At 35.3% G+C, this 24,498-nt stretch overlaps 1 protein-coding gene across 1 annotated transcript; it reads right to left on the bottom strand.

Moving 5' to 3' along the window:
* Positions 1-2,221: 2,221 nt before the first annotated feature.
* Positions 2,222-22,747, bottom strand: LOC122029502 (myosin-8-like). Its single transcript, XM_042588508.1, has 40 exons — positions 22,481-22,747; positions 22,298-22,368; positions 21,750-21,878; positions 21,328-21,471; positions 20,948-21,093; positions 20,717-20,873; positions 20,475-20,533; positions 20,208-20,367; positions 19,011-19,160; positions 18,769-18,905; positions 18,544-18,690; positions 18,322-18,423; positions 17,435-17,492; positions 17,226-17,327; positions 15,166-15,203; positions 14,959-15,085; positions 14,713-14,883; positions 14,506-14,637; positions 14,324-14,433; positions 14,184-14,244; positions 12,773-12,950; positions 12,469-12,674; positions 12,064-12,183; positions 11,583-11,681; positions 9,828-10,040; positions 9,463-9,602; positions 9,197-9,320; positions 9,071-9,109; positions 8,891-8,965; positions 8,643-8,813; positions 7,308-7,463; positions 6,998-7,186; positions 5,994-6,122; positions 5,846-5,916; positions 5,680-5,779; positions 5,557-5,613; positions 3,237-3,293; positions 3,022-3,102; positions 2,703-2,785; positions 2,222-2,610 (listed from the first exon to the last, which is right to left on the bottom strand). Exons 2-40 carry the CDS (start codon positions 22,298-22,300, stop codon positions 2,499-2,501), a joined length of 4,533 nt encoding a protein of 1,510 aa, XP_042444442.1. The 5' UTR covers positions 22,301-22,368; positions 22,481-22,747; the 3' UTR covers positions 2,222-2,498.
* Positions 22,748-24,498: the final 1,751 nt, after the last annotated feature.

Genomic DNA, 24,498 nt, shown 5'->3' with positions numbered 1-24,498 from the left:
TTGGAGAGGCTGGATTCTGTCGCACATCGCCGACAAAGAGGGAGGTGAAACCCTAGTCCAGAACCACGGAGCTTCTATGTGCAAGCAACTAGAAGCGAGAAAGGGATGGGTGGTGGGGAGGCGAAAACTATTGCGCTCCGTTGGCAGAGAGGGAGTCGAAAACTTGTCAAAGGAGAGGCTGGATTCCGTCGTGCATCGCCGGTAGAGAGGGAGGCGAAAACCCAAGCTCCGTGGTTCTGGAGCTCGTGGTGAGGGAGGCTGGGAACCCTTGCTTACAAGAAAGGGAGGAGCAGTGGGCGGGGAAACCCTAGATTCGCTGGAACTGGAGCTCGCGGTAGAGAGGTGAAGAAATTGGAGAGGAGCCGTGGAGAAGTCATGGAGAGAGAGGGAGGTCGAGAGAAAACTCGCTATGAGAGAGATCTCTCGTATGTTGTTTGGTGTGGAGGGTTGATCACGGCGAGAGAGTCGCTCATCGTAGGAGAGCTCGCGTAGGTCCAGTAGCTCCGGTGAGGGAAGTGCATTCGTGGCAAGAGAGGCGCTTCTTCAATTCGGAGAGGGAGGAGCGGCTAGGATTCACGGAGAGGAAGGCGAGGAAGAGGGTTTGACACAAGATAAAAAATTTCTACCATTGCTCTAAGTCTTTGTCTTTCATGCGGATGACGTGGAATGTGCCACATCAGCTCGCCTCACTAAAACCACAAGCAAGTTTTGCAGGATAGAATATATATATATATATATATATATATATATATATATACAAAAAAATTGAAAACATGCTATCACAAATAAAGTCTGCAGGGACCGTCCGTAGTATAAATTAATTACATATATATATTTGTTATTCTGCACATCTAGTTACCCATTGAGCACTTAATTTTTTTTCTTTTTTTTACTTAATACTATAACTCAACATTTAAACCCTACAAAATCTAATTGGCATAACCAGGAGTTTTAAAAAAATAAACAAAAACTAAAAATAAAAAAATCAGTGTTTTGTTAGATGTGAGTCACTCACATTAGACGTCTAAATTAGATGTCTATCTATATAAAATGTATGTTGCAGATGGTCCCTGCGGACTTTGTCCGCGATAGCATGGTTTCATTTTTTTTATTTTTTTTTATTTTTGCTTGAGGGTATGGCATTTGGGGTTTTACGTTTAAGGTTTAGGGATTGACTTATAGTATTAAACATAAAAAAAATTAAATCGAAATAAAATTTCATGTGCTCACGACGTAAGGTCCTTAGGGTATTATTTCTCTCTATATACATACATACATGTAACACACACCTTATGATATACACTTTTCAATTTCTGTAGCTTAAATACCATACTATAAATCCTATATCTTAAACCCTAATCTCTAATTTTTTTTTAAAAAAAACTATACTAGGTGTTTACGGAGTGCGTACATACAACGTAATCAATGAATCTTCGAGTACAAACCTGCGGATACGTACAATAGCAGAATTTTTTTTATTATTATTTTTTATTTGCAGTTAAGTCATTTAAAATTTAGAGGTTGGGTTATAATATTAAGCATAAAAAAAATTTGGATCCGCACAAAATGTGCACATAAAATCCTTAGCCTATTTTTTATTTTGAATGATTATATTTATTTTTAAAACTCCTAATATAACTTTTAATTTTAGCTAAAAGTCATAAGCATAGTTAGACTAAAATTTAGTTGAATATTAAAATATTTTATATATTTCTTAAAATGCATAATTTTTTTTTTCAAAAGTTTAAGTAACATTTCAGTAAACATAAAACATGTAAATGTGCCATTTATAATTAAAAAAGATAAAATTTTATAGGTCAGGGACACTTTTAGAAGCAACTTTTAAAATTGTTTAAAAGAAAATTTGTGCCTTAACTTTGTTTTTTTCCTTGAGAAACATCTTTGGCTATTTGAAGAGGATCACACAAATTTACTTTGACCTCCTCATTTGTCTGTCTTTGATACATGTCTGTGAGTGTTGAACTGCAAATCTGCATCATTTTTTCATATCACTTGTCCTTCCAAATCCCAAATTCTCTATATCTTCCTTCTTCCTAGTAAAGGCCATCATTTCGATCAAGATTAAAAGACAATTTATGTTACTATAATAAAGAATCATCTTAAACAAATTTTTTTTGTTCACTGTAACATGTTTTTATACAACTATATAATATAGGAGAAAGGAGTATTATTATGGCATTTCCCACTCCCTGGCCTTCCCAGTTTTGTGAACTGAACCAAGAATCAAATAAATGTCACCGAGAACCAGAGACAAGAACCTAATGGCAAGAAGGCTGATGCACATCTTGACTCACTATGACAATCCTAAATATCTATGGGATTGAAACATTTTTCTTTTCTTTCTTCTTTTTCATTTTTTTTTTTGTTTACAATTTGACAGGGAGAATGGGAAAAAATAATGAGAAAGAATGAATTTACAGTATTTTACGATTGACGAATATCAACCACTTGAATGGCGCGGCGAAAACCCTTAAGCCTCACTCTAAAAATTGGAAGGCTGGGTTTTGGAGGAGCTCCTCAGCTAGTTTGACCTCTGAGAAATCCTTTGCACGTAAAGAAGTAGACAACTCATCGACTGAGAATGGCATGCTGCAACCAAGATACAACAAGGATGTCAAGTTACTATGAACGATTTAACTACTACGTTCAAGTCCTTATCTATGGAAAGTACATTCTTTTACCTAGAATTGTCATCTAACAAGAAGGAGCTGCTTTCTGTGCCGTTAGAATCTTCGGTCATAAGTGCCCGCATGTTTGAAAGAACCTTGAAAATTGCATCAAAGAATAAACACTTAAGAGCCATTATCTAACAATAACTAGAAAATATAACTCCAAAAGAAAAAGAAAAAAAACTCTGGTAGTAGAGATTAGTTTCTTTCAATAGTTTTTTCTTTAAAAAATTATCAAAAACTGTTTTGATCAAATTACTGTCTAAAAGCGAATGATCTCTGATAGAAATCAAGAGGTACTTTAAAGGAAGAATTACTAATGAAAGAATACCTCTGACGAGACACTCTTTGTGTCGTACTTGTCATCCCAATACTGTGTGCAGATTCTATAAAGTTGCTGCACACTGAGAACCTGTATGAAAAAGAAAAGGCTGGCATTAGCAATACCATGGCACAACTCAACCATTCCCATTGGTGCCAACTAAAAGAGCATTACCACATCAAATGTACTCTACAGGATAATAACACAAATCCCTTTGGTCTTACCGGGCACAGATCTTGAGCTATCTCGTCATAGGAAATCCTAGATTTCTGGAATATGACCTGAATATGATATAAAAAACGCAAACATGAGAATGATAATGATTTTTCCTCGCTCCAACAATTTTAAAGAACTAGCATTGGTCTCTTGGGCCTTTGCTTCTATCAAATTGGACTTATCATTCGTGCTTCAGAATGCTCTAATCTCAACAACAAAGATATACACGTTAGTTTTGTACTATATTGGGTTTAGCAGTCCCAACTATGGCCCAATACCAAATAACCCTATTTTAGGTTTTTTGGATGATTTTTAGCATGATGACAGCTGGGACAACATTGGGGCAGCAAATTTCTCAATGATGGAGTCTTTCAGATTTAGAAGATGCTGTGGGGGTGTGTTTGAAGGCTATAGGAGACCTAAACACTTGCATTAACAAAAAAATATTCTGAAGGGGGGTGTTTTAATGTCTGGAAATTGCTACAAGTGAGGTTTCTCACTTTCATTATCATTGTTGAGAAAGGGTAGGAAGGATTATGTGATCCCTTGTACAAGGTGAGGACAACAATTTGTTATTTTATTGTGCTTTTACTCTCCTATGATATACTCGAATTCTCTCCATTTAAGTAGCGTTATGCCAAAGCATGCTAAATAACTCTTTTCTATCTTTGTTTGCTTGTGTTGTTTTACCAAAGAAAACAAGGATTCCACTACTTGAGCTTACAATGGAAGGTTATTTTATAGAGACACTAGATTTAGATCTACAAGTGCATGATTTGAGGCGGTGAATTCAAAGAAGTGTGAGAGGGGATCTCTAACCCCATCTAGGGGGTACCAAACACACTTGGTATCCCAGCAAAAAGCTTATAGACTTATTGAAATCCAAAGTCGCATTCTGGAAGAGAAGGAAAATGCAGCACAATTATAGTGCAAGCAAGGATGGAATCAACGGTAACAAGATGAAATTGTTATTAGCTACCCAATCACGTTCACATTATGACTAGTAATAAATATCCAGAAGCTTAATTCATATTGAATTCAGTACTCTTCCAAGTGTTTAGCTTAACTTTGTGGTTTAGATGCAGAATTCTTCTGCATCTCCTGCCAGATATGCTGCAAACCATTTTCATGATTTCAGATAGGTTAATTATTGCATATAACATTTTTTTTCTGTTGTTGCAATTGGAGGACAAAAATTATTATTACCTTTTCATTTGAATACATTTTTTTTCTTCTAGAGTTGACATGGCCTTTTTTAATGAACACGCATGCAATGTCAGTAAAGTGATCTTCTAACAATTATTAAATATTGCAGCGCTCCAAGAAAAGGAAAATTGATCAAGAGTTTATTCTTATTTATCAAACTGGAACTTGAATCATGCAGAGTTCAGTCAATGATAGAAACTCTACTATTAGCTACCTTTACTATAACAATTTACTACCAAATTTACAGAGTTATTATGATAATGGAATATGAATGACAACTTCAGAACGATGCAGCTTAATCATACAATAGTCAGTGGCCTTTAGGATGGAAAATGTAATTGTGAGAAACTTGTGTGATCGGACACAGAGGCATCATCCCTACCCAATGTTTACTAGTAAACATCCAGAACCTTTCATCATTCTGTATCGGCAGTCTTTCTACTTTGGCTCAACTTTGCAGTTTAGATGCAGATTATTCTATTGTATACTGCTACATAGTCAATATATTGTCTTAATAAAACAAAAAAGTTCTGAGATCTACTATCCTAGCCAACACTGACAAAGCAATAAAAATCACATTTAAGTATCACATCATACAAAGAGTAGCATAGTAACTAATGACTTGGACAATATCATAAATAGGCTGAGGAAGATTCATATGGACATGGAATTATATAAAAAAAAACAAAACAAGTAATCCTCATAGGATCAAAACTAGAAGAGACAAATATAGTCATGCATTAAGTCATTGCCTCTCTCTCCTCACAAAGAGATACAGTCCTTTGCTACACAGGAGAAAATGTTTGTTACCAAAACAGCAAACAACGTAAAAGATAATGTACCTAGCAACTATTGGAAATTATGTTTTCTGGTAAAAATGTGATGATTGGCAGAAAAACGCTCTTAACAAAACCAAAATTCCAAGAAATTACAATGTAGCATCTTCCATGATGTAAGAGGTTATATTGTCTTAAAAAGAAAATATGCTCTGTTTGAAACCTAGATTACATGATCAGTATTCCAATTCAGTATCGAAAAATAAACTCAGGTAAAAAATCCTTGGGAAGAATCATAGCAACATCATATATAATAGTGCACCAGCTGATAAAAGAAATTACATACCAAGAAACCAACAGCCTGTCTTATGTGCTTAAGCTCATCCCAGGATGATCCAGCATACTACAATTAGCAAAACTTCAGATGGATCATCAGAATACAGTAGACAACTCTTGCCATATTTATTACCTCAGATTTTGCTTTTGTGCACCACAATTCTAACTCAGATAAACCAGATTTAACATACTCTCCATTGTTGAAGGAACAACATTCACGGCGAAGAAGCAAACTGCCACAAGAAAGCAGTTACATTTTGTGTTTATAATAAATAAGAGATTTAACTACAATTAGTTACCTGTTAAATAATTGTACATTTATGTATGAGAAAATCTGCATAATTATCTTCTGAATGAGAATAGAAGGAACCTGAAAAGAACGGGTTCAACCTTAAGTTTCAAACAAAAAATTACAAGTATCGTACCACATCAGAAAAGATAATTTACATAATTTCCTTGCAACGTCTGGAGAAGGTCATCCAAACACTCAACAATGGTCTTCCAGTTGTTACTTTGTACTTGGTTTCCAGATGAATTTGCAGAGCCATGCAACATACTTGACCTTGTTCGTGGAGCCTAATTGCAAAAATCAATAAACATTGGCCATGATTCAACCAATAGATGCAGAGTGATTAAGAAAAAATAGTGACCCTTTGCTAGGATTCTACAGCTTATAGCCACACCTAGGGCATCATCAGAGCCTATGCCAATGAGGAAAATGGACGGGCAGAAGTTACTTATAATATACCAGAAACATAATTATATCAACAATTCAATTGATGAAAATATTAAAATTCTGTGAGAAAGAACATCTAAAGTGTCAAAATATTTATAGCCTGCTTGTTTCATGGACTGGAATTTATAGGGAATAACGTTTTTTTTTCCAGTGAATGCAAATGCTTGAAATAGGATAGGAATATGTATTCTTTAGTTTGGTTCATAGAATAGATTAGATGGTTCATGAATTGATTTTACCATTTTTGTAATATTTAAGCAGTCTTGGTCATCAATTGCTATTTCAACATCAACAGCCAAAACATTTATATAATAACAATTCACAGTGTGGATTTCATTACTGTGGTAAATATTAGAGGCTACAACTGCAGCCACTCAAGAATCAAGATCTGGTTCTGTCCACACAATGGAATAAATAAGAAATAGAATAGTTATTCATAGGGAATTGAATGATTCATGGTGGATAACAATTTTAACATATTAGAATAAGTATTCCTGAGTTTGGTATAAGGGAGCCAAGAAGGATTGAGTAGGAATAACAATTCAGTAAGAATTGGTACTCAATTCCAGGTTCAATTTGCAACTAAATGCAGGATTAACTATTCTGTTAGACGTCAGAAAAGGAATAGCTATTCCTGAAAATCAAATGTGCAGCTACTAAAATAGGAACTTAATTTCCAGCAATTAGAATATATTTTCAACAAGATGCATAATACCTGTACACACAATGACAGTGAAGAAGACAAATCCTTTTTCACATTGTCTCGGATCATTCCATACATCTTCTCCACATAAGCTGTCAGCTGCTGCTTGAAAAGTAAGGCAGGATATTTTACTTCAACTTGGCGCACAACATCCAGGCCATCCACAGCAAGGTTGGTAAAAGATGCTGAAGAACGAAATGACTGGTGATGATGAATAATGTAGACTGTTAGTTCTTATCCAACTAATTACCCAAAAGATAAAGAACACAACAAAGTCACATAATAAAACAGAGCATCAGAAAACATAGTAGTTGTTACATACCTGAGTCATTCTCCCAAATAATGACGTGGGAACAGGAGGTTTTCGATGTGGATTAGCTCCAGCCACACCAGGAGGCTTAATGCTTTTTTGCAGCAAAAACAACAAACTTGAACCATTTGATAGCCAATAAGCAAGATGATTATTAGACTCTTCATTCTGTAAGGAAAATTACACTAAATTGATTACACATAATGCAGACCAATGAACAAAAACCAATAGTTAAAAGTTAAAACAAACATGTTAAAATTTCATGGAAGTAGAACTACAGATCAGGAATAATCATTTAATTGTGACTATACAAGAAACTCATTAGATTTCACATTTTTCTTGAAATTGACCGAATTCCCATAAATCTAAATGCATTCTGCATGATTTCAGAGTGAGAAGTGATCAAATGATCAAATCTAGAAAAATTAAAAGAACAATGCATAGAGCTAAAGAGCAAATGACACAAAAATACCAAGAATATGTGATAACATATATGAGGTGGCAATATAATTGGTATCAAATAACAAAGCAGAATACCAAAGAGGCAGCTTCCCCACTGACATCAGTTTCTTGAATATGTAGTTTGACTATCCATACTTCATACCGGTGACCAATCATAAGATTATAATATTAGTCTTCAGGCGTATTACAGGAAAAGAAATCATAGTCAGATGTAGTACATGATTCACTTAAAGGATTTGAGTTTGGACTAAACAAGATTATCAGTACCAACATATGAAAGACCCAACCTATTTGAGTAATGAATAAAAGGATTTGTTTCAGTGCGAAATATTCAGCCGATCTTTAGACTATCTGATTCACAAAAAGGATATTCAGCCAAACTATAGACTATCTAATTCACAAAAAGGTAAAAATTCAGGTGTAACCAAACCAGCACAAGAGATTATGTAAATAACCAAGGGTAAAGTTAAACACACCAGATGGAGCACACCAGAAAATTGAGCTAATTGATATGTTTCCCAAGACAGTGGTAGGATGGTGAATTTATACTATTTGCTTATGGACAATGGTAATGCATACTACAGATTAATATTGCCTTCAAAGCATTGTCATTTTCCTTTGTACCTAATATTCAAAGATATTTGAAATGTTAGTTTTATATTATTATCATTATTTTAACAGTAATTTTAGTGTTTGGTCAAACCAATAATAACCAGTAGTATCTGTCTGGTAACTGCACGGACAAAGTCTAGTATATCATAGTACTGTAGTCAAGGAAATGGATGAAATCTCCAGAACCCATACTATGTTTGAGATATCTAAAAGAACTTGAAAAAACAGAATTACACAAATTAGAAAATAGAATTTTATAAACTTGTAGATTACCTCAATCGCAGACCCAATCATCTGGATGAGATGATCAAACACACTAGTTCTTTCAGCTTCAAAGGATTTCCAGTGAAGAAAACATTTGTATATAGTTAATGCAGCTACTGGTTTTCCCTGACTAAACCCAATATTTCTGCTGACACAACTGATTAGGGCACCAACATTCTCCTGTGAAGAAAGATAGCACATCAAAAGGAGTGAGAAGTGCAATAATAACTTAGCTTGGTGGAATATAAAGCACTCACAAGTTGTCTCTCAGCATGAAATTTGCTCAACTTAGCATCAGCATTCTCGTAGTCCTTGATACCTGGTGGGGCACTCTGAGGTTCCAAAAGATAGATGGAGTTTAGGTGATGCTAAGCATCACTAGTGATGTTGCAATCTGCACACAGATGAGATCCTTACATATAGTAAACACACTTTACCTTAGAATCTTCAACATGATGATGGCCATTCTCCAAATTCTGTCATTAAAGACAATAAGAGTATAAGGGACAGATGAAAATAAAAATAGGTAAGAAATAGACCATAGTTGCATGACACATGACTACATGTTTGGTAGGAGTTGTTGGAATTGATGAATGCTCAGATATGGATTTCACTGAGGAATGCAATAAGGTCTGCTGTCGCAAAATCTGGTTCTCAGATTCCACGTTAGAAAGTTTCTCTTTGAGCCTGCCACCATATTGATGAACATCAAATGAATTAAGAAATAAAACCAGAAAATGAGAACATATATCAGCGCAACCATATAGTTTGTAAAAAGATACAGGAAGGTAAGGTATATCTTAGAAAGTTTTAAAATATTTATAAAAACCTCTGCACTGAATTGTTCAACTGAATTATCTTAGTCTCAGCATCCATGGACTTCTTCAGCCTTTCCTCACTGATTCTACTAGTTTCTTCAAACTTCTTCTCAGTTTCATTGATCTTTGTTTCTAGTGAGCTCACCAAAGCCTACAAAAATATGAATATGAAGAATATCTTGTATGATGCACTGATGTTGGCTAAATATGAAAGAAGAAAAGGAAGTGAGTTTCAGGGAAAAAATGACACTTGGAAGACAAATGCATTTCAAACACAGTAGGTATTCACAATACACTTTATGAAAACTGAAGAAACAAATCTTGGTAGTCAAATTAGGGATAGTAGAGAAGCAAAAATCATTAAGGTCAATCTAACCTTAAGCTTCTCATTCTCATCCCTAAGCTTATCCAACTGAACTGTGTCAACAACAGGAACCTCTTTAATGACAGGAGCTACTTCAGCAGCCTTTTTATTAGCCTCACACTCCTTAGTCAACAAAGAATTAGTTTCCTTCAATTTTTGTTGCATCTCTTGCAGAGCAGCTTGCGATTTCACATTTTCCTGGTTCTTAGCTTCCTCAAGATCAGCCTACAAAAAAAGTCGATGCGTGTGAGAGAAAGTTAATGCAAGAGAAGTACATGGATTCAACTATCCATATTAAGAACATTGATAACTGATAGCAGTATAAGAAATTAGCAATAATTAGGAGATGAAACGGAAGGACTGAATTAAGGGAAATTTTACAGTTTTCCTTCCCTCTTGTTCTGTGACTTCACAGGACCATATCTTCTATGACACGTGCGAGTCTAATCTAATACCTAAAACTGAGTCGACACACAAGTTGACCTGTATAAGTCAATTTAAGTCAAAGGACCACCCAAACCTATGGTTAAACATGAGTTTGACAACATCACTCAATTAAACAGACTCAACTCTATTTTAGGAAATTTACACGAGTCTGACTACATCTGCCAATCAAAACAGACTCAACTTTAATTTAAGAAATAAAATTTGCAGAACAACAAAATGATAATAAAATATATCATAATAACAAACATGGTTTAGTTCAGACAGAATTCAAAACTCCACCAGATCCATCTTATGGTTGGATTTTCTGAGAAATTAGTAATTGAATTTCCATATAAAATAGTGATCCTTTCTTATTTGACTTTCAGAGAGAAATTCAGTCCTCAAAATTGTATCAATAAGGTACATTTTATTTGTTACATTATACAAATACAACTTAGAAATTCAATAAGTGATTTTAAAATATTTAGTCTCAATTGCACCGAGTAACAAGCTGGATCAATTTTTCCAAAAATGTTCTTGGGTTTCTCTTTATTGAACCTAAAAATTCAGATTGGAACAACAAACCAGCAGTCCAGCACCCACTCTCAACAATGAGTTGAGGACCTTGTTACCAAGATTGAAGTTACACAGATCAATCAATGGATAAGAATCGAACTCTTAAATATAGGTCATAAAGGACTATTTAGGTCAGGATTTCTAGTTATGCTTAAACTGAGTTCAATATAGGTCACTGCATTGAGAAAGGGTCTTCAAACATGCATTTAGCAAGTGCATCTACCCCCAAACTCTTAGGCCTTGTTAGGTTTGTGAAAATTTTCTAGTTTTAATTTGCATCTTTTAAAAAATAAAAGAAAACCATTAAAAATTAGAAGAAAAAACATATATCGCACTACACACCTCTAATAAATTTAAACGTGTCAAAAAAACAATCCAAATATTATTTTTACATCTCGTTTGAGCTTTTAAATTTTATGTTTGTAGAAAACAAAAAACTGGCAATTGATTTTTTTTTCAAACAAAGAAGGCCTTAGAATGCTAGAAAGCATTATCAAAACATACCCTTTTCATCATCTATGTAGTTATTTCTAGTGGAGGTTGAGATACTTTTAGGATATTGTCTACCCTAAACACCAAAAGGTATGACAGATGGAATCTATTTTGTTCCAAAATAATGAGTATAGGAGCAGAACCATCAAAATAGGATGTTGTTTAGGGCAGAATCATCAAAACAGGATCCTGTTTATGTGGACAACCATATAGAAAATATGGTATCAAAGAAAGTTAGAAAAACGAAAAGAGAGAAATGATGATTTTTTTTACTCGCATGCGCTTTTCCAATTGCAGACGCCATGTAAGTTCTTCAACTTCTTTTTCCAACTTATTTTTAGCAGCTTGAAGGGCACCAGTTTCTCTAGCCGCCTGGAAAGGGAAGAACAAATATATAGTTGCATTCAATATGGAGTATCCACGCCATAAACAACAGATAAATTAGATTGCTCAGCAGTTTATAATTAAATCTTTTACCAAAGTATATATGACTAAAAATAGGGTAACAATTTAGTAGCAAAAGGGCGCCCCCACATGACCGGTCCCACGGTCAGAAATAGGGTATCAATTTAGAAGTTATGACAAAATGTCATCTGCCATAATAATTGAAATTCCATATTAAAGTAGTTTAAATTTAAAGAAGAGATTGTTGCCCATGTCCTTAACCAAAATTCATACACTGAGAAGTTAAATCCATGTCACTCAAGGTAATGATCTACAAAAGAAAGTTTAAAGAAAAAACAAACTAGGTTACCATTTTAAGATTCCGTAGCTCTCTTCTTGCAACCTTTCCTCTCCAAGCACATTGAGTAGTGATCACCGCCTTCTTCATCCTTGAGTAATTCCAGCGTGCCAAGAATTTGCGACAATGACTCTGGAAGAATTAGCCGGCCTTAAGCATTTACCAGTTTATTGCTCTCAAACTAACAATACGTGTCAGGCTAACAAAAATGCTATGGAAAAAAAAAAGATAAGATAAACCTGAAAATTACAATCCTAATAGGTATTTTGAGTTAACTAGTGAAAGATAATTTTAGTGCAAGGGAGCTTCTAGATATATTTGAACTCTTTAAAAGTTTGTTAATTTAAGTGTTGCTAGTCAGTGTACAGAAACTAGATGTGTGATATGTAAATGCCTAAGAAGCAATCCTTAATGTACCTGAATAATAATGGCAGCTTTCGTCTTCTGCCTGAAAAGAAGTTCCTCACGAGCAGCCATTCCCCTTAAGCCAGCTTGGATGGTTACAGTGGAAGACAATAACTCTTTGTAAGCTATCCTTGCAAGATGCATTCTGAAAAATGTCTGAATACTAAGTGCCGCAGCTTGTCTACGCATGTTTTCATAAAGCTGTCTTGCAAGTTGACCTTCAAAAAGAATGAAAACAAATTGTCTGGCATCAGCTAGAAAGATTTAAAGTTTATGTAGCAGAAATCACTGCTAAAATACACTTTTTAGTAGATACCTCTGCATATGATCTGAATCTGTATGGCTGAATTCTTAAGCAAAATGAACTTTTTATGGGCCAAGTATGATCGAACTTTCCTTTGGATTGTGGCAGCAGATCTTCCCAGAACTTCATTTCTACGGGCATCAAGTTCAGCCATTTGACCAGCTCGAAGAAACACCTTCGTTTTTCCAACCTATATATTTTATAGTTAGAAGTTAGATAACTCATCAGCAATGTGACTAGGTTGCTTAAAGAATCTAGTACTGGCAGGTCCACACTAGAATCATAATTTTAATCCTCAAAACCAGGAATTTAATTAGAAACTTTGATGATCAACTAGTCTGAATGCAACATGAAATCTCAAATTATGGAGGCTGAACGTTAGAAGTGAATATGCATAGGAACTTACCCAATCAATTAAATAAAATTTGGAGGACTAGCAAAAAATTTAGGCATATCACAACATTTTCCCCAGTCGTATTAGGTTCCAATAATAGTTGTTATCACGGTTTAAAATTTTGACCCGTGTAGATGTTTCGGTCCCGAACCTGAACGATACAAGTTCGATATTTTTTAAATATAAAATATATTATCTAAAAATAATAATCTAAATATTTATAAATTAAAAATATAAAAAAATAATTTTTTTAATATATATATATATATATATTTATTTATTTATATTAATGAATTCTCTCATTATATATATATATATATATATATTAATGAGAGAATATTATTAGGCTTTGATTATGCCTATTTAAATTATTCCAATCATTCATAGCTATAATAAGAGTTGATTAAAATTATTAATTATTTAATCAAAAGTTAAAACTTCATGCCCCTCCTGTTCCGCACTGTGATGCATCGTCGGCGGCCTCTAACTAGCTCGACGCCTTGGGACATGTCGTTGGGCCCGCGCGACGCCTTCGTCGGGCCAGAGCAACGCCTTTGGACGCATCGCTGGAAGAGCGCAACTCCTCCAGATGCATCACTGGGCTAGTGTGACATGTCCATGGCGCCTTGAGGAGCACCGACACAAGAGGCGTGCCTATGCATCCGCGGGCGAAACGAAATGTTTCGCCAATATTAGGTGAAATGGCACGAGAACTCTTGTTATAGAAGAATATGTTGGTCGTGATACGGGTATAACTACTAAAGGGTAGTAGAAGGAAAGGAGAAGCAACAGATAAGGAGAAACTAAAGTTTCTGCAACATAGGACCCCAATCCCAACAAAATAAAAGAAAATAAATAAATCTTCCAAAGTGAAGGCACTTAGATAAGATACTTGACCAAATGTAACAGGTGTAGTATTTGAGTATTGCGGATAACTTTCTTTAGTAAATGTTACCCGGTAATACTTGACCAAATGTAAAAAAGAAAAATACTTAAATATTGTAAATTATTTTCTTTAGTAAATTTTACCTGGTAACCTTGGAGATCAGTCTTCTCTAGCAACCTCTTTACAGCAGTGATCTCATCACAACTGTCAGGCAAAGAATATCAGAAGAGTGAGATCAAACAAATACCAATATCTTCATATAAACCATTCAAATACAAAATACCTTTTGTCCAAAACCTGTGGTGCAAGAATGCCAAAACGGTCGATAAATTCACAAAATACCCGTCTTGTTGGATATCCAGCACAACTTATTCTAATGGCCTCCATCACTCCCTAAACAAAGAAATGATGCAACATCAAATACAATTGACTCCTTATACTTGAACTACTAATTGAAAATCCTACCCCACACCGGAGCTGCTGAAGAATATTCTGATTCTCAAATATTGCTGGTTTCAAGAGATTGTTGGGTTTAACACAGCGAATGTAGTGTGGCTCAGTGGAACTCAGAGTTTCTAGCAGAGATTGCAGTTGTTGCTGCATAGTTATTGAAAATAACATTTATAGCATGACAAATTTAAGGTTATCCAAAGTGAATATATACCATTGTACCTTAAATCTTGAGCCTATTGATGAGAATTTTGAAGATTTTGAAGCATCCTCAGAAAGAGGTGGAAACAAACTTGAAGCAAAGGAACATTTAGAAGCACTCAAAAGAGCCTGATGCTCCGCAACCACATAATCCTTGTTCTTGTCTAAGAACAACTCTGTCTGATATGTAACCTATATGAGGGAAATTCTAAGATCACAATACGATTTACAGGTAGATCAATATGGGACATAAATATAGCTACTCACTTCACCAGCATAATGACAAATGGTAAAGTCAGACCGAGATAATTTTGGCTTGTTAAAGCGGTTGTGATTTTTAAAAGCTTGGTAGAGTTTCTGAGCAAAAGTTTCATGTGTTGATCTTGGCAACATGCTGCACAAAGAAGAAAGACAATTACTAAAGCATCCTTTCAATCAATTCATAAAAGATCAAGACATTTAGTGTTAGAGTACCAAGCCTCATCCAGGAGAGCAATAACTCCACCAGGTTTCTGACAGTTAAAAACAAAAAAAAAATGATAATTAAGAACCTAAACCAAATATTATATAGAAGATGTGTGTAGATAACTCATTCATCTTGGATAGATCTAATAAATATTGTTAGGCTTCCGATGTATTAAAATCCCAAAATTTTCTCAAATTTTTTACTTGTGCTTATGATATCTCTATGAAATAAATTATGAAACCAAAAGAACTAAAACCATATGAAAAAATGACATCTTCAAGTGTTCACTATGAAGTCCACCACAATTTTGATATATGAAATTCCATAAGTTTCTCCTTAAATCTATCATATGGTAAATCAAAGTTTGATATCTTAAGCAAAGCCAAAGCCAGGATTTTAGTCCTTGGCTGGCTCAAGATGTACCACCCATGTTGAGAGTCAAAGGATGTGTCGAACACTAGAAGAGAGGAGAAGAGGAAGGAGAGGAAGAAGAAGATCAACTCTCACATGCTTATGGGAACCCTCTGATGCATCATATAAGAGTTGTGTTCCCTAAGTGATGTCCCAGAAGATTCAATATTTGGGTGTCCTACGTGATGTCACAGAAGAAACATTTGTCACGGAAGACTCGCATGTTGTAGGTGACACGCAGAATGTGTGTTACAGGTAATGTCGTGGAAAACTTGGCATTTGTCATGGAACACTCACATGCTGCCCTAGGTGATGTGATGAAACTTATTGGTCATGGAAGACTCACATGCCTAAAATGAGATAAAATTTGTTTATTTCTCCACCAGAATTGAGAGGAGTCCGGGGAGAAAAGTGAGAGCTTTAGTACATGAGTGTGGGTAGCAATTTGTTTGTGTTTCTTCATACTTCACTCCCTAAACTCTTCTCCTAGTGGGATATGGTGGTGACATGGAGAGAGAGTGTCGAATTTCACCTAGAGAAACATGTTGTAGAAGTTCTGATCCAATGAGCACTTGAGGTTATGTTTTACTTACTTTAACAATCAATATTGATGGAAGTGTCTAAGGGAGAATTGAGAAAAATTTGATGCATGATGTCTAGGATCACATTGTCTCATTTTGTTTTAATTAGTTTTGCTCTCATATAAAATATACTAAGGTTCTCTATATGGAATAAGCTTAGGTCAAACAACCTTATCTCATTCTTGTCTATTTTGTAGTATTTTTTGTGTTTCTAAGGAGGTTGTTTTAGATTGCATACAAGATATTTGATCTATTACTTGTCGTGAGAAATTAAGATTCTGTAGCACATCTTTGTGGTGGGGGTGATTCCATTATAGATATGTGGGTCTCAATCTATATAGAGATATTTGAGACAATGGATTTGAGTATCTACTTTACTGGTGTTGTCACATGTGATCTTTTAAGAATGTCGATTACAGTAAATGGTGATAGAGTGATCAATAAACTCTTTGACTATTAAAAATGAAGAGTTCTTGTATTGAGAAGGTTAAGCATCAGATCATGTCAAGCAAGTAACTAAAATTGAACAGTTTCAGTCTCCTGGCACAATTCAACAACTGTGCTGATCTGCATTGTGTAATTGAGTAAAATAACCCTTGTAAGCCATGGCTTAGTGTGTGAAGAGCTTGGAGAATGTATGAGCAATCCCTTTGGTTCATTTCCTTGAGCTATATAAATTGGTTTCAGCCTTGCAGGTATGATGTAGTGTCCAAGTGGCATGATTAAAGAGTTTGAAGGTTTCAGTCACCTCTGGTTTACTGTCTTAAGATCTAAAACTCAGACTATTACAACCCCTAATCTGAGGAATCATTTTATGCGCCTTGTTAAATCTGAACATGACTTTGGAACTTGTGAGAAAAAAACAGAAAGAACCTAATAAAAAAAAAATGGTGCACAAACTAATGGTTGATTTAGGCACAATAGTTGAAGCATTATAAATGTTTCTTATCCATTTGTTTTTCCTGCTACTAATTCCGAAGCATGAAAAGAGGTACTAACAGAATTGCATAACATATAATTTACGTCAATATGGAAAAAAAGTTAGCAGTTAATATGGGCAAGCATTCAAGGCAAACCTTTTCTATAAGATCCAGTATGTCCTGGTTATCAACAAACTCAATATAACTCCAACTGATTTCTTCTTTAGTATATTCTTCTTGCTCCATCTTAAAAACATGCTGTAACCAGAAAAAAAAGGTGATAGCTGCAAAACTTATGACAACTAGGTTTAAATTTTAATCGTAATTGAGCACAAAGTACAAGATATCAATACTACTATACGAACCTGATTGAAGTGCTGCTGCAATTTTTCATTTGTAAGATTGATACAAAACTGCTCAAAACTGTGAAACATATAATATTAGTGTCTATCCATCAGTTTATCTATGTTAACTAATAGAACGTCTACTGAAAACAGTCAATAGGTCTTATCAAAACACAGTTCTTGTTCATAGAGGAATCATGAAAAAACATATGGTTCAAGGTAATCTTAAGAGGGAGGCCCAATTCACAAGACTATGATAATGCCGGATCTAGTAAGGTTCAACGTTGAAGGCTTTTGCTAGATTGGTTAGATGCAAATATATCCAAAGAACCAAAAGTTTTACATTGTGTATCTAATTGTTTGGAATCTTGTGTTGTGTCAAGCGACATACTTGTGATTTCTCTTGTATTGATTGTCCCAATGCTAAGCACGCTTTGATACACATGATTAACTAATTTTTAAGTTTTATTTTAAAGTAAAAGGAAAATATTTATAGGAGTAAAAATCAATTTACCTATCTAATTGATATACACTTAAAAGTAAAAAAAAATCTAAGTGAAAATTCATTCATCATTCTTTCTCATATGTCAAAGCACATCAAGTAGCAAAATAATATAGTACCGCAAAATTTTAATTCAATTCACAATCTCATTGTTATATTATTATTTATAAAAGCAAATAAACAAAGTGTAAGGGTATAAAAAAGTTAAAACATTTAAATTCATCTTGGCACACTTTGATGGGAGCTAAGCATATTGAGTGTTAGCATAGTAAGATGTCGCTCGTTCCAGCCAGGGAATAAACCCCCAATAAGGAACCATATATCAAACCTTATTTTATCCTATTATATAATAATAGCAAATGTCTCACATATTAATTGCAGAAACAAAAACAGACTGGTTGAGCACCTGTTAGTTTTAAAACTTTCAAAGCCATATATATCGAGCACCCCAATTAAGCACTTTGAATTAGGGTCTTGGCCAATTGAGTTGTTGATCTTGTTTACAAGCCTGCATATAGCATATTCAAATCAAATAATTTAACTGCACGTTTCAGATATTTGTTAACTGAGATCAAACAAAAGAAAGAAACCATGAAAAGCTTATCACAGATTGAAACAACCAATATACCAATCAAACAGTCTTGAGTAGACAATTTTTGCAAGGGCATCTCTACTTAAAGCAGCAGCTTCTGGATCCAGGGATTTTACAATATTCTCATCCCGAGTAACAATAACACGCTTACACAAAGAATCTTCAAGTGCCGTTGCATCGCACCTAAATTTTTTTTATTTCCTTCAAAAAATCAGAATCCAATCTGAACTAGCATTGAAAAGCATAATGTTCAACAATTACATGAATAGCTCTGCAGCAGTTCTCAAATGGAACCATGACTTCTCATCTTTAGGTTGAGAAGAATCTATGTCCTTTCCATCTACAAACTCAATATTCCCTAGATGAAGAATAGCAGCGACTACTCGGAAAATTGCATCCTGAAACAACCAATATACATAGTAGACAATAAAGGGTGGAAAAAGTGTGACAATGTATCAGATTTGGGATTTTTTTCGGCCTCTCATGTGAACCAGACAACAAACCTGTTCATCAGAATTGATGCCAATGATGTCCATAGCCTTTTTAGTTTCCAAATACTCCTTGGAATCATCTACCCCATCAAGCTCATAGCAGCTGGATTGGTTAAGATAATGGAATGTCTTGGGATTTCCCATCTTGTATCTTTGAATGTCCTTGATAATAGCATTTTTTTTCAATTTTAGAACCAGTAAAGCAAACTGCTTGTACTAACATAATATTTCTTTGTATTTTTTCAGTTAAGATGATAACCAAGAACATAAACGAGTATCTAGGAGATAGCATTGCAAAGGATGTTTGTGTGAACACTGAACCACATTTTGGATCTATTGCCCCATAAAACTGAATATGATCCAAGACAAAAACTGAAAAATTAAAAATTAAAAAATTGAAAAAATAAAAATAAAAATACACACGGGTCTAGCTAAAACAGAGCCATTATCTTCAAAGAATTAAGCTTGACTAAGAGCCACATGTGATTTAAATATATGCTCACAGAGAATTACTCTAGAGATTGAAATATTACACTCCTTAATACATGAGTGGCACGTTAATGATCTCCCCAGAGTAAGGCATCACTCTGTTGAACCAGTAAAACAAAGAGTGCAGGAAGAACAAAATAAACAGCAGAACAATGAAATAACACGTGGCCAAACTAGTAAAATGTCATTCATAACCAGCTCATGTACTGATTATGCATTCACATTATTTGAATGACTAAGGACAAAACTAACCTCAAAATGCAGGGTATAAATCATTACTGCATCTCTTCGTATCAGGTAGACTAATTAGACATCAATGATTATCCTATTAGGGGCCAGTTAGAGGTCACTAATTATCTGATGCTATAAAGATCGTACTGTTCACCACTCGGATGTTTCAAACTACACTATCCCTTGTTTTTAAAAAAAAGGGTAGATGTGAAAAGTTAGAAACAGTCCACCAAAATAATCAAACAAGAAACAATATACACACATTCACTTGTTCCTATTGACTATATCTAAGAAAGGTGTTTGAACCATTTTTCACTCAATTTAATCTATTGTCCATGATTATGCATAGCAAAATTAGTCCCCTTTATGCTATGGTCCTCCAAAAATGTTCCTTTTTGTTAGAGCATAAAGACAATGGAATCTTATCATCTCGGGGGTTTAGAATATATATAGAATACTAGCAGTCAACCAAATGTCTAAAGTGAATACTTCTGGTGGTGCCGCGCAAAGCATGTAAAAGCAGTGATAGTTCCTTTCAGTATCAGATATTTGGCAAACTCGGGATCTTTCAAGAAGGTAAGTTCTAATGGCAGCTCCAGAAATCCTTCCCCTCTCATCAAACTGAATCTCAACAAACTTGCCAAAACGACTGCAGATACAACAGTAACCAAAAATGTAATTTGAGAATGAATGAGACAAAATTTTAGTTGCAATAAGGAAGATATTGCGATTGTCAAAAATTCCACTCTTCATTACCTTGAGTTGTTATTTCTTACTGTCTTTGCATTTCCAAAGGCTTCAAGAACAGGATTGGACTATATAAAAAAATAAATGAATAATGTTAGAGAAATTTGAGTTGAAAAGGAGAAGTTCGATAAATAATAATAATAATAATAACAATAACAATAATAATAATAATAATAATAATACAAAAACATAATCTAACAGAAAATGGTATAAGAATTCTGATTCAAAATAGTAATGGGACGAAATTTAACCTGGAGGACTTGTTGCTCGACAGTCCTCCCTTCTGATACAGCTCTACCACCCATGTAAGCAAGATAGCACATAATCATCTTTGTGCTTTCAGTTTTACCTGCTCCACTTTCCCCACTTACTAAAATTGCTTGGCTTTTTCCTTCATTTCTCATCAATCTGACATTGGAAGACACACTCATGTTGAAAGCACAGTCCATGAACACAGGACTAAGCATAAGAACAGAAATTACCGAAAAGCAGCATCTGCAACAGCAAAAGGATGGGGACTTAAATCACCAAAAGCTGCTCCTTTATATTGTTCCATCATGTGGCTGTCATACAGGTGAGTCAAACGCCGGAAGGGATTGACAGCAATCAATATATTGCCAGTATAAGTCTGTTTACATAATTTCATCAATGAGCTGGGCTAAGTAATCTGATATCAAAATGAAAACAATCCTGCAATGCTTAACAACTTTGAAAGGAAGTCAATAAGATTTTACAGCCAGGACACAATGACTATGTACAAATAGTGAACTATGAGAAGCATCAGTTTGCTTAACAGAGAATGTTATTTAACCATTGCAGATAAAAAAAAACTACTGTTTCAGCTTCTGTAATATTTACTCACATAAATTTCATTCATGTCATATCTAGATCTCAAGTTTTGCAAAACTCCTGGTTCATGCAAATAGGCAAGTTTTGTCATGTCATCCACTCCACAAGGTGAAGCTTCGGGATCCTTAGGATGGACATTAGAAAACTTGGCTGTCACCTGCATTGCAACATGTGATCATATTAAAGTAACAATTTGAATTGTAGAAATAGAATTCAATACTCTGAGTGGTCAATACCACAACAGATACAGAGAAGAGAAAAATATTTGAATTATTAAACTACACAAAGAATACATGCTATCGAACTATTAAAGCTTCAGAAGCATATTCCATGGGACAAAAATAAAATCATATACCGGAGTATTATGGAAAGACTTTCTAGCTCTCATCCATGCAAAAATATGTAATGAAAGATAATTGAGAACAAAGCACGCACTGTCTTTCCAGAAGTACAGCTGATCTTAATCTCATCTCCTTTGATCTCCAATACTTGTCCATCTATCCATGCCACATCAGGATCCTCAACCCAGACTTGTGATCCTACAACTACACTTGACTTGCTTGCCTGCCAAGGATATTTAGCAGTTTCAACAGTAATGTAAATGGGTTTGTTTCAATGCATGTGCGATAAGAACGCAGCATAGATGCCAATTGAGCAAAACATCAATTTTTCAAAATCCCTGTTTCGGAACCAATGCAATATGAAGAGCAGAATATGTTGTGCAAGATAAATGAAAAAACCCATTTTCAACAATTTTGTGTAAACACGAACAAGGCCGTCTACAGACTAGTAGAATAAATAAATTCATTAAAATCTTCTAAATCTAATCTAGTTTGGTAGATACATGGCCATGAAAAAACGAGATTAGAGTGTCAAGTAAATGCACTTTTATCGTCCGAAAATAAAAATTTCTGAGAAAAATCAAAAGGTGTCGAGCCAGAGCTAAACATCACAATGTCACAAATTAAAAAGAAGAATTTTACCATTATCTCCTACTATCGCAGAAAGCCAATCGTTGTCCCCCGATGTTCCCTTCTCAGAGGTCCCAAAAACTCTATCAAGAACCAAATTAGAAAAAGGTCCCCAATCTATGGATCAAAATCCAATATTCCCTTAGGTTCCACTTCCCCGTGTTCTAAAAAAATGATTCCCTCCTCGTCCCTTACCTACGACACCTGGATCCTGTCCTCCTCCATCGCTTGCTCTTCTCCGAGAACCTATTGCCAAATGCACCGATCGAATCGCTACGCAGGGAAAGAGAGAAGGAGAGTCACAATGCGGAGATAATCCCTGCCAGGCGCCGGCTTCGATCGCCGCCCAAAACCCCCCCGTCTCGCCGAGTAGTTGCGTTCCTCCGCCCCTTTTTCCTTTTTCCCTGTGTTTTCTTTAGCTCCGCTCCCTCTTTCTCGGCTTCCTTCGTTCCGCATGAACGCGCGATACGCGACCGCCTTCTCTATTCTAATTACGAACTAACTCCTCCGTTTAGCTAAATTGCCACCGTCGTTCCGCAAAATTACGTAATTGCCTCCCCTCCCTCTCGGAGCTGTTCCTTTTCCGGTAAATATAGACTTCCATAACAATTGCCCTTGCGAGTCTGCTAATCAACAAGCGAACCTTCTTCTTTAGCATATAATCATTTTATTTTATTATAATTTTACATTGTCGGTGTAATTAATTAATGGTGAGTAATACGGTGTAGTTTATTACCTCATTGTGATGGGTTAAATATGAAGGTGGAAGTCAAAATCAAGATGGTTAATGTTAGGATGTTAAAAGGTTCATCTATGGTGATTGAGTTAGGGGTTGACTATAAGGGGTTATCAGGGCAAATAATGTCTGATCGGCAACAGGCTTGGCCGAGCTGACCGCTCGTCCAGCTCGGAACAGTATGATAAGATCATCAGACGTTCAGTGCGAAACGACAAAACACCAGGTGACCGGAGCGCTTGTCCCATCAGGAGGCGCGCGGCGCGGCAATCTACTATACCTAATCACCGCAAAGAAGAATAGCTGAGGTCGACTGAGCGGAAGAGTCTCTAGTCCAATGACTACCCCGCTTAGTCGAGTAGTGAGATCATCGTCGTATCTCTCAATAGCCTTTTGAGAGATAGTATCGCTAACACAAGGCATGGTCAATAGGCGGATCATACGACGGAAGCTTCTATTGTCTTGTCAGAGATATGCACGCCCTTTTAAGGTATAGTGTTAGAGACACTTTTCTTACATGTCTTTTAGTATGACACATTGGAGAACATGCTCACATTTCAAGGAACGTGCATGTCGTACACCAGACTCTATATAAAGGGAGGTTCATACATCGACGAATGTACGCGTTATTTACTGTTTGCACTTGTGTTACTGTTGCTCCACTTTCTTCTACAGTTCCGATGACTGACTTAAGCGTTGAAGGGTCAACGTCAAAAACATCTTTCCTAACTCGATACTGACGTTATTTATTTTACAGAGTAGAGTATGATTTATATCCCGTTAACATAAAATCATATCCCTAGCTAGTCATTTTTCTACTTTCGGAGAGGATCAGTTTTTTACCTGAATACCATTTCTCCGCAACTTATTTGTCTTTGATAATTGACGATATTTTGACAACGAGTCGTCGTCAAATTCACGAGACTCAAAATCAATTTATCTGAAGTATTTCTAATCCAATAGAGAATTAAGACACATTTAAATATTTATTTTTTTCTTTTTGTTCGTTTGGGAGCCAAATCTACGTGCAGAGGCCGCGCCGGGCCAGACTTCAAGATTCGCGACTCCGCAGCGATGGGACAGCAGTTAGTCGGTTCAACGGCAGCCCTGGTTGTTGGCAAGGAATCCGGAGGAGTTTGCGCGTTTACAACGGAGCAGAGCAACGGGATGAGCATGAAGAGGAGGAATAAATGACGGTGGCCTTTTAATTGCGCATATGATGAAAACGACTTTTCTGTACGACGTGCTTCGCGCAAGTATCTTCGATTTTCTTTTTCTTTCTTTTTATTAAAAAAAGAAATATTTTGATGATCGTAAAGTTGTAGTAGTGCGACAGCTATTAAAATAAATTTCAGGACGTGCAAAGTATTGAGAATTATATAGTGGAACAGCTAGTTAAATTTTAATACGTTTGAAGATTTTACTATGTCACGTGCGAAGGAGATCTCTATTGGAGTTTAAGTACAATTTATTATTT

Source organism: Zingiber officinale, chromosome 10B, assembly GCF_018446385.1.
Source record: "Zingiber officinale cultivar Zhangliang chromosome 10B, Zo_v1.1, whole genome shotgun sequence".
Classification (NCBI taxonomy): domain Eukaryota; kingdom Viridiplantae; phylum Streptophyta; class Magnoliopsida; order Zingiberales; family Zingiberaceae; genus Zingiber; species Zingiber officinale.
Note: the sequence above shows the minus strand (reverse complement) of the source record. Positions and strands in the feature narration are given on the sequence as shown.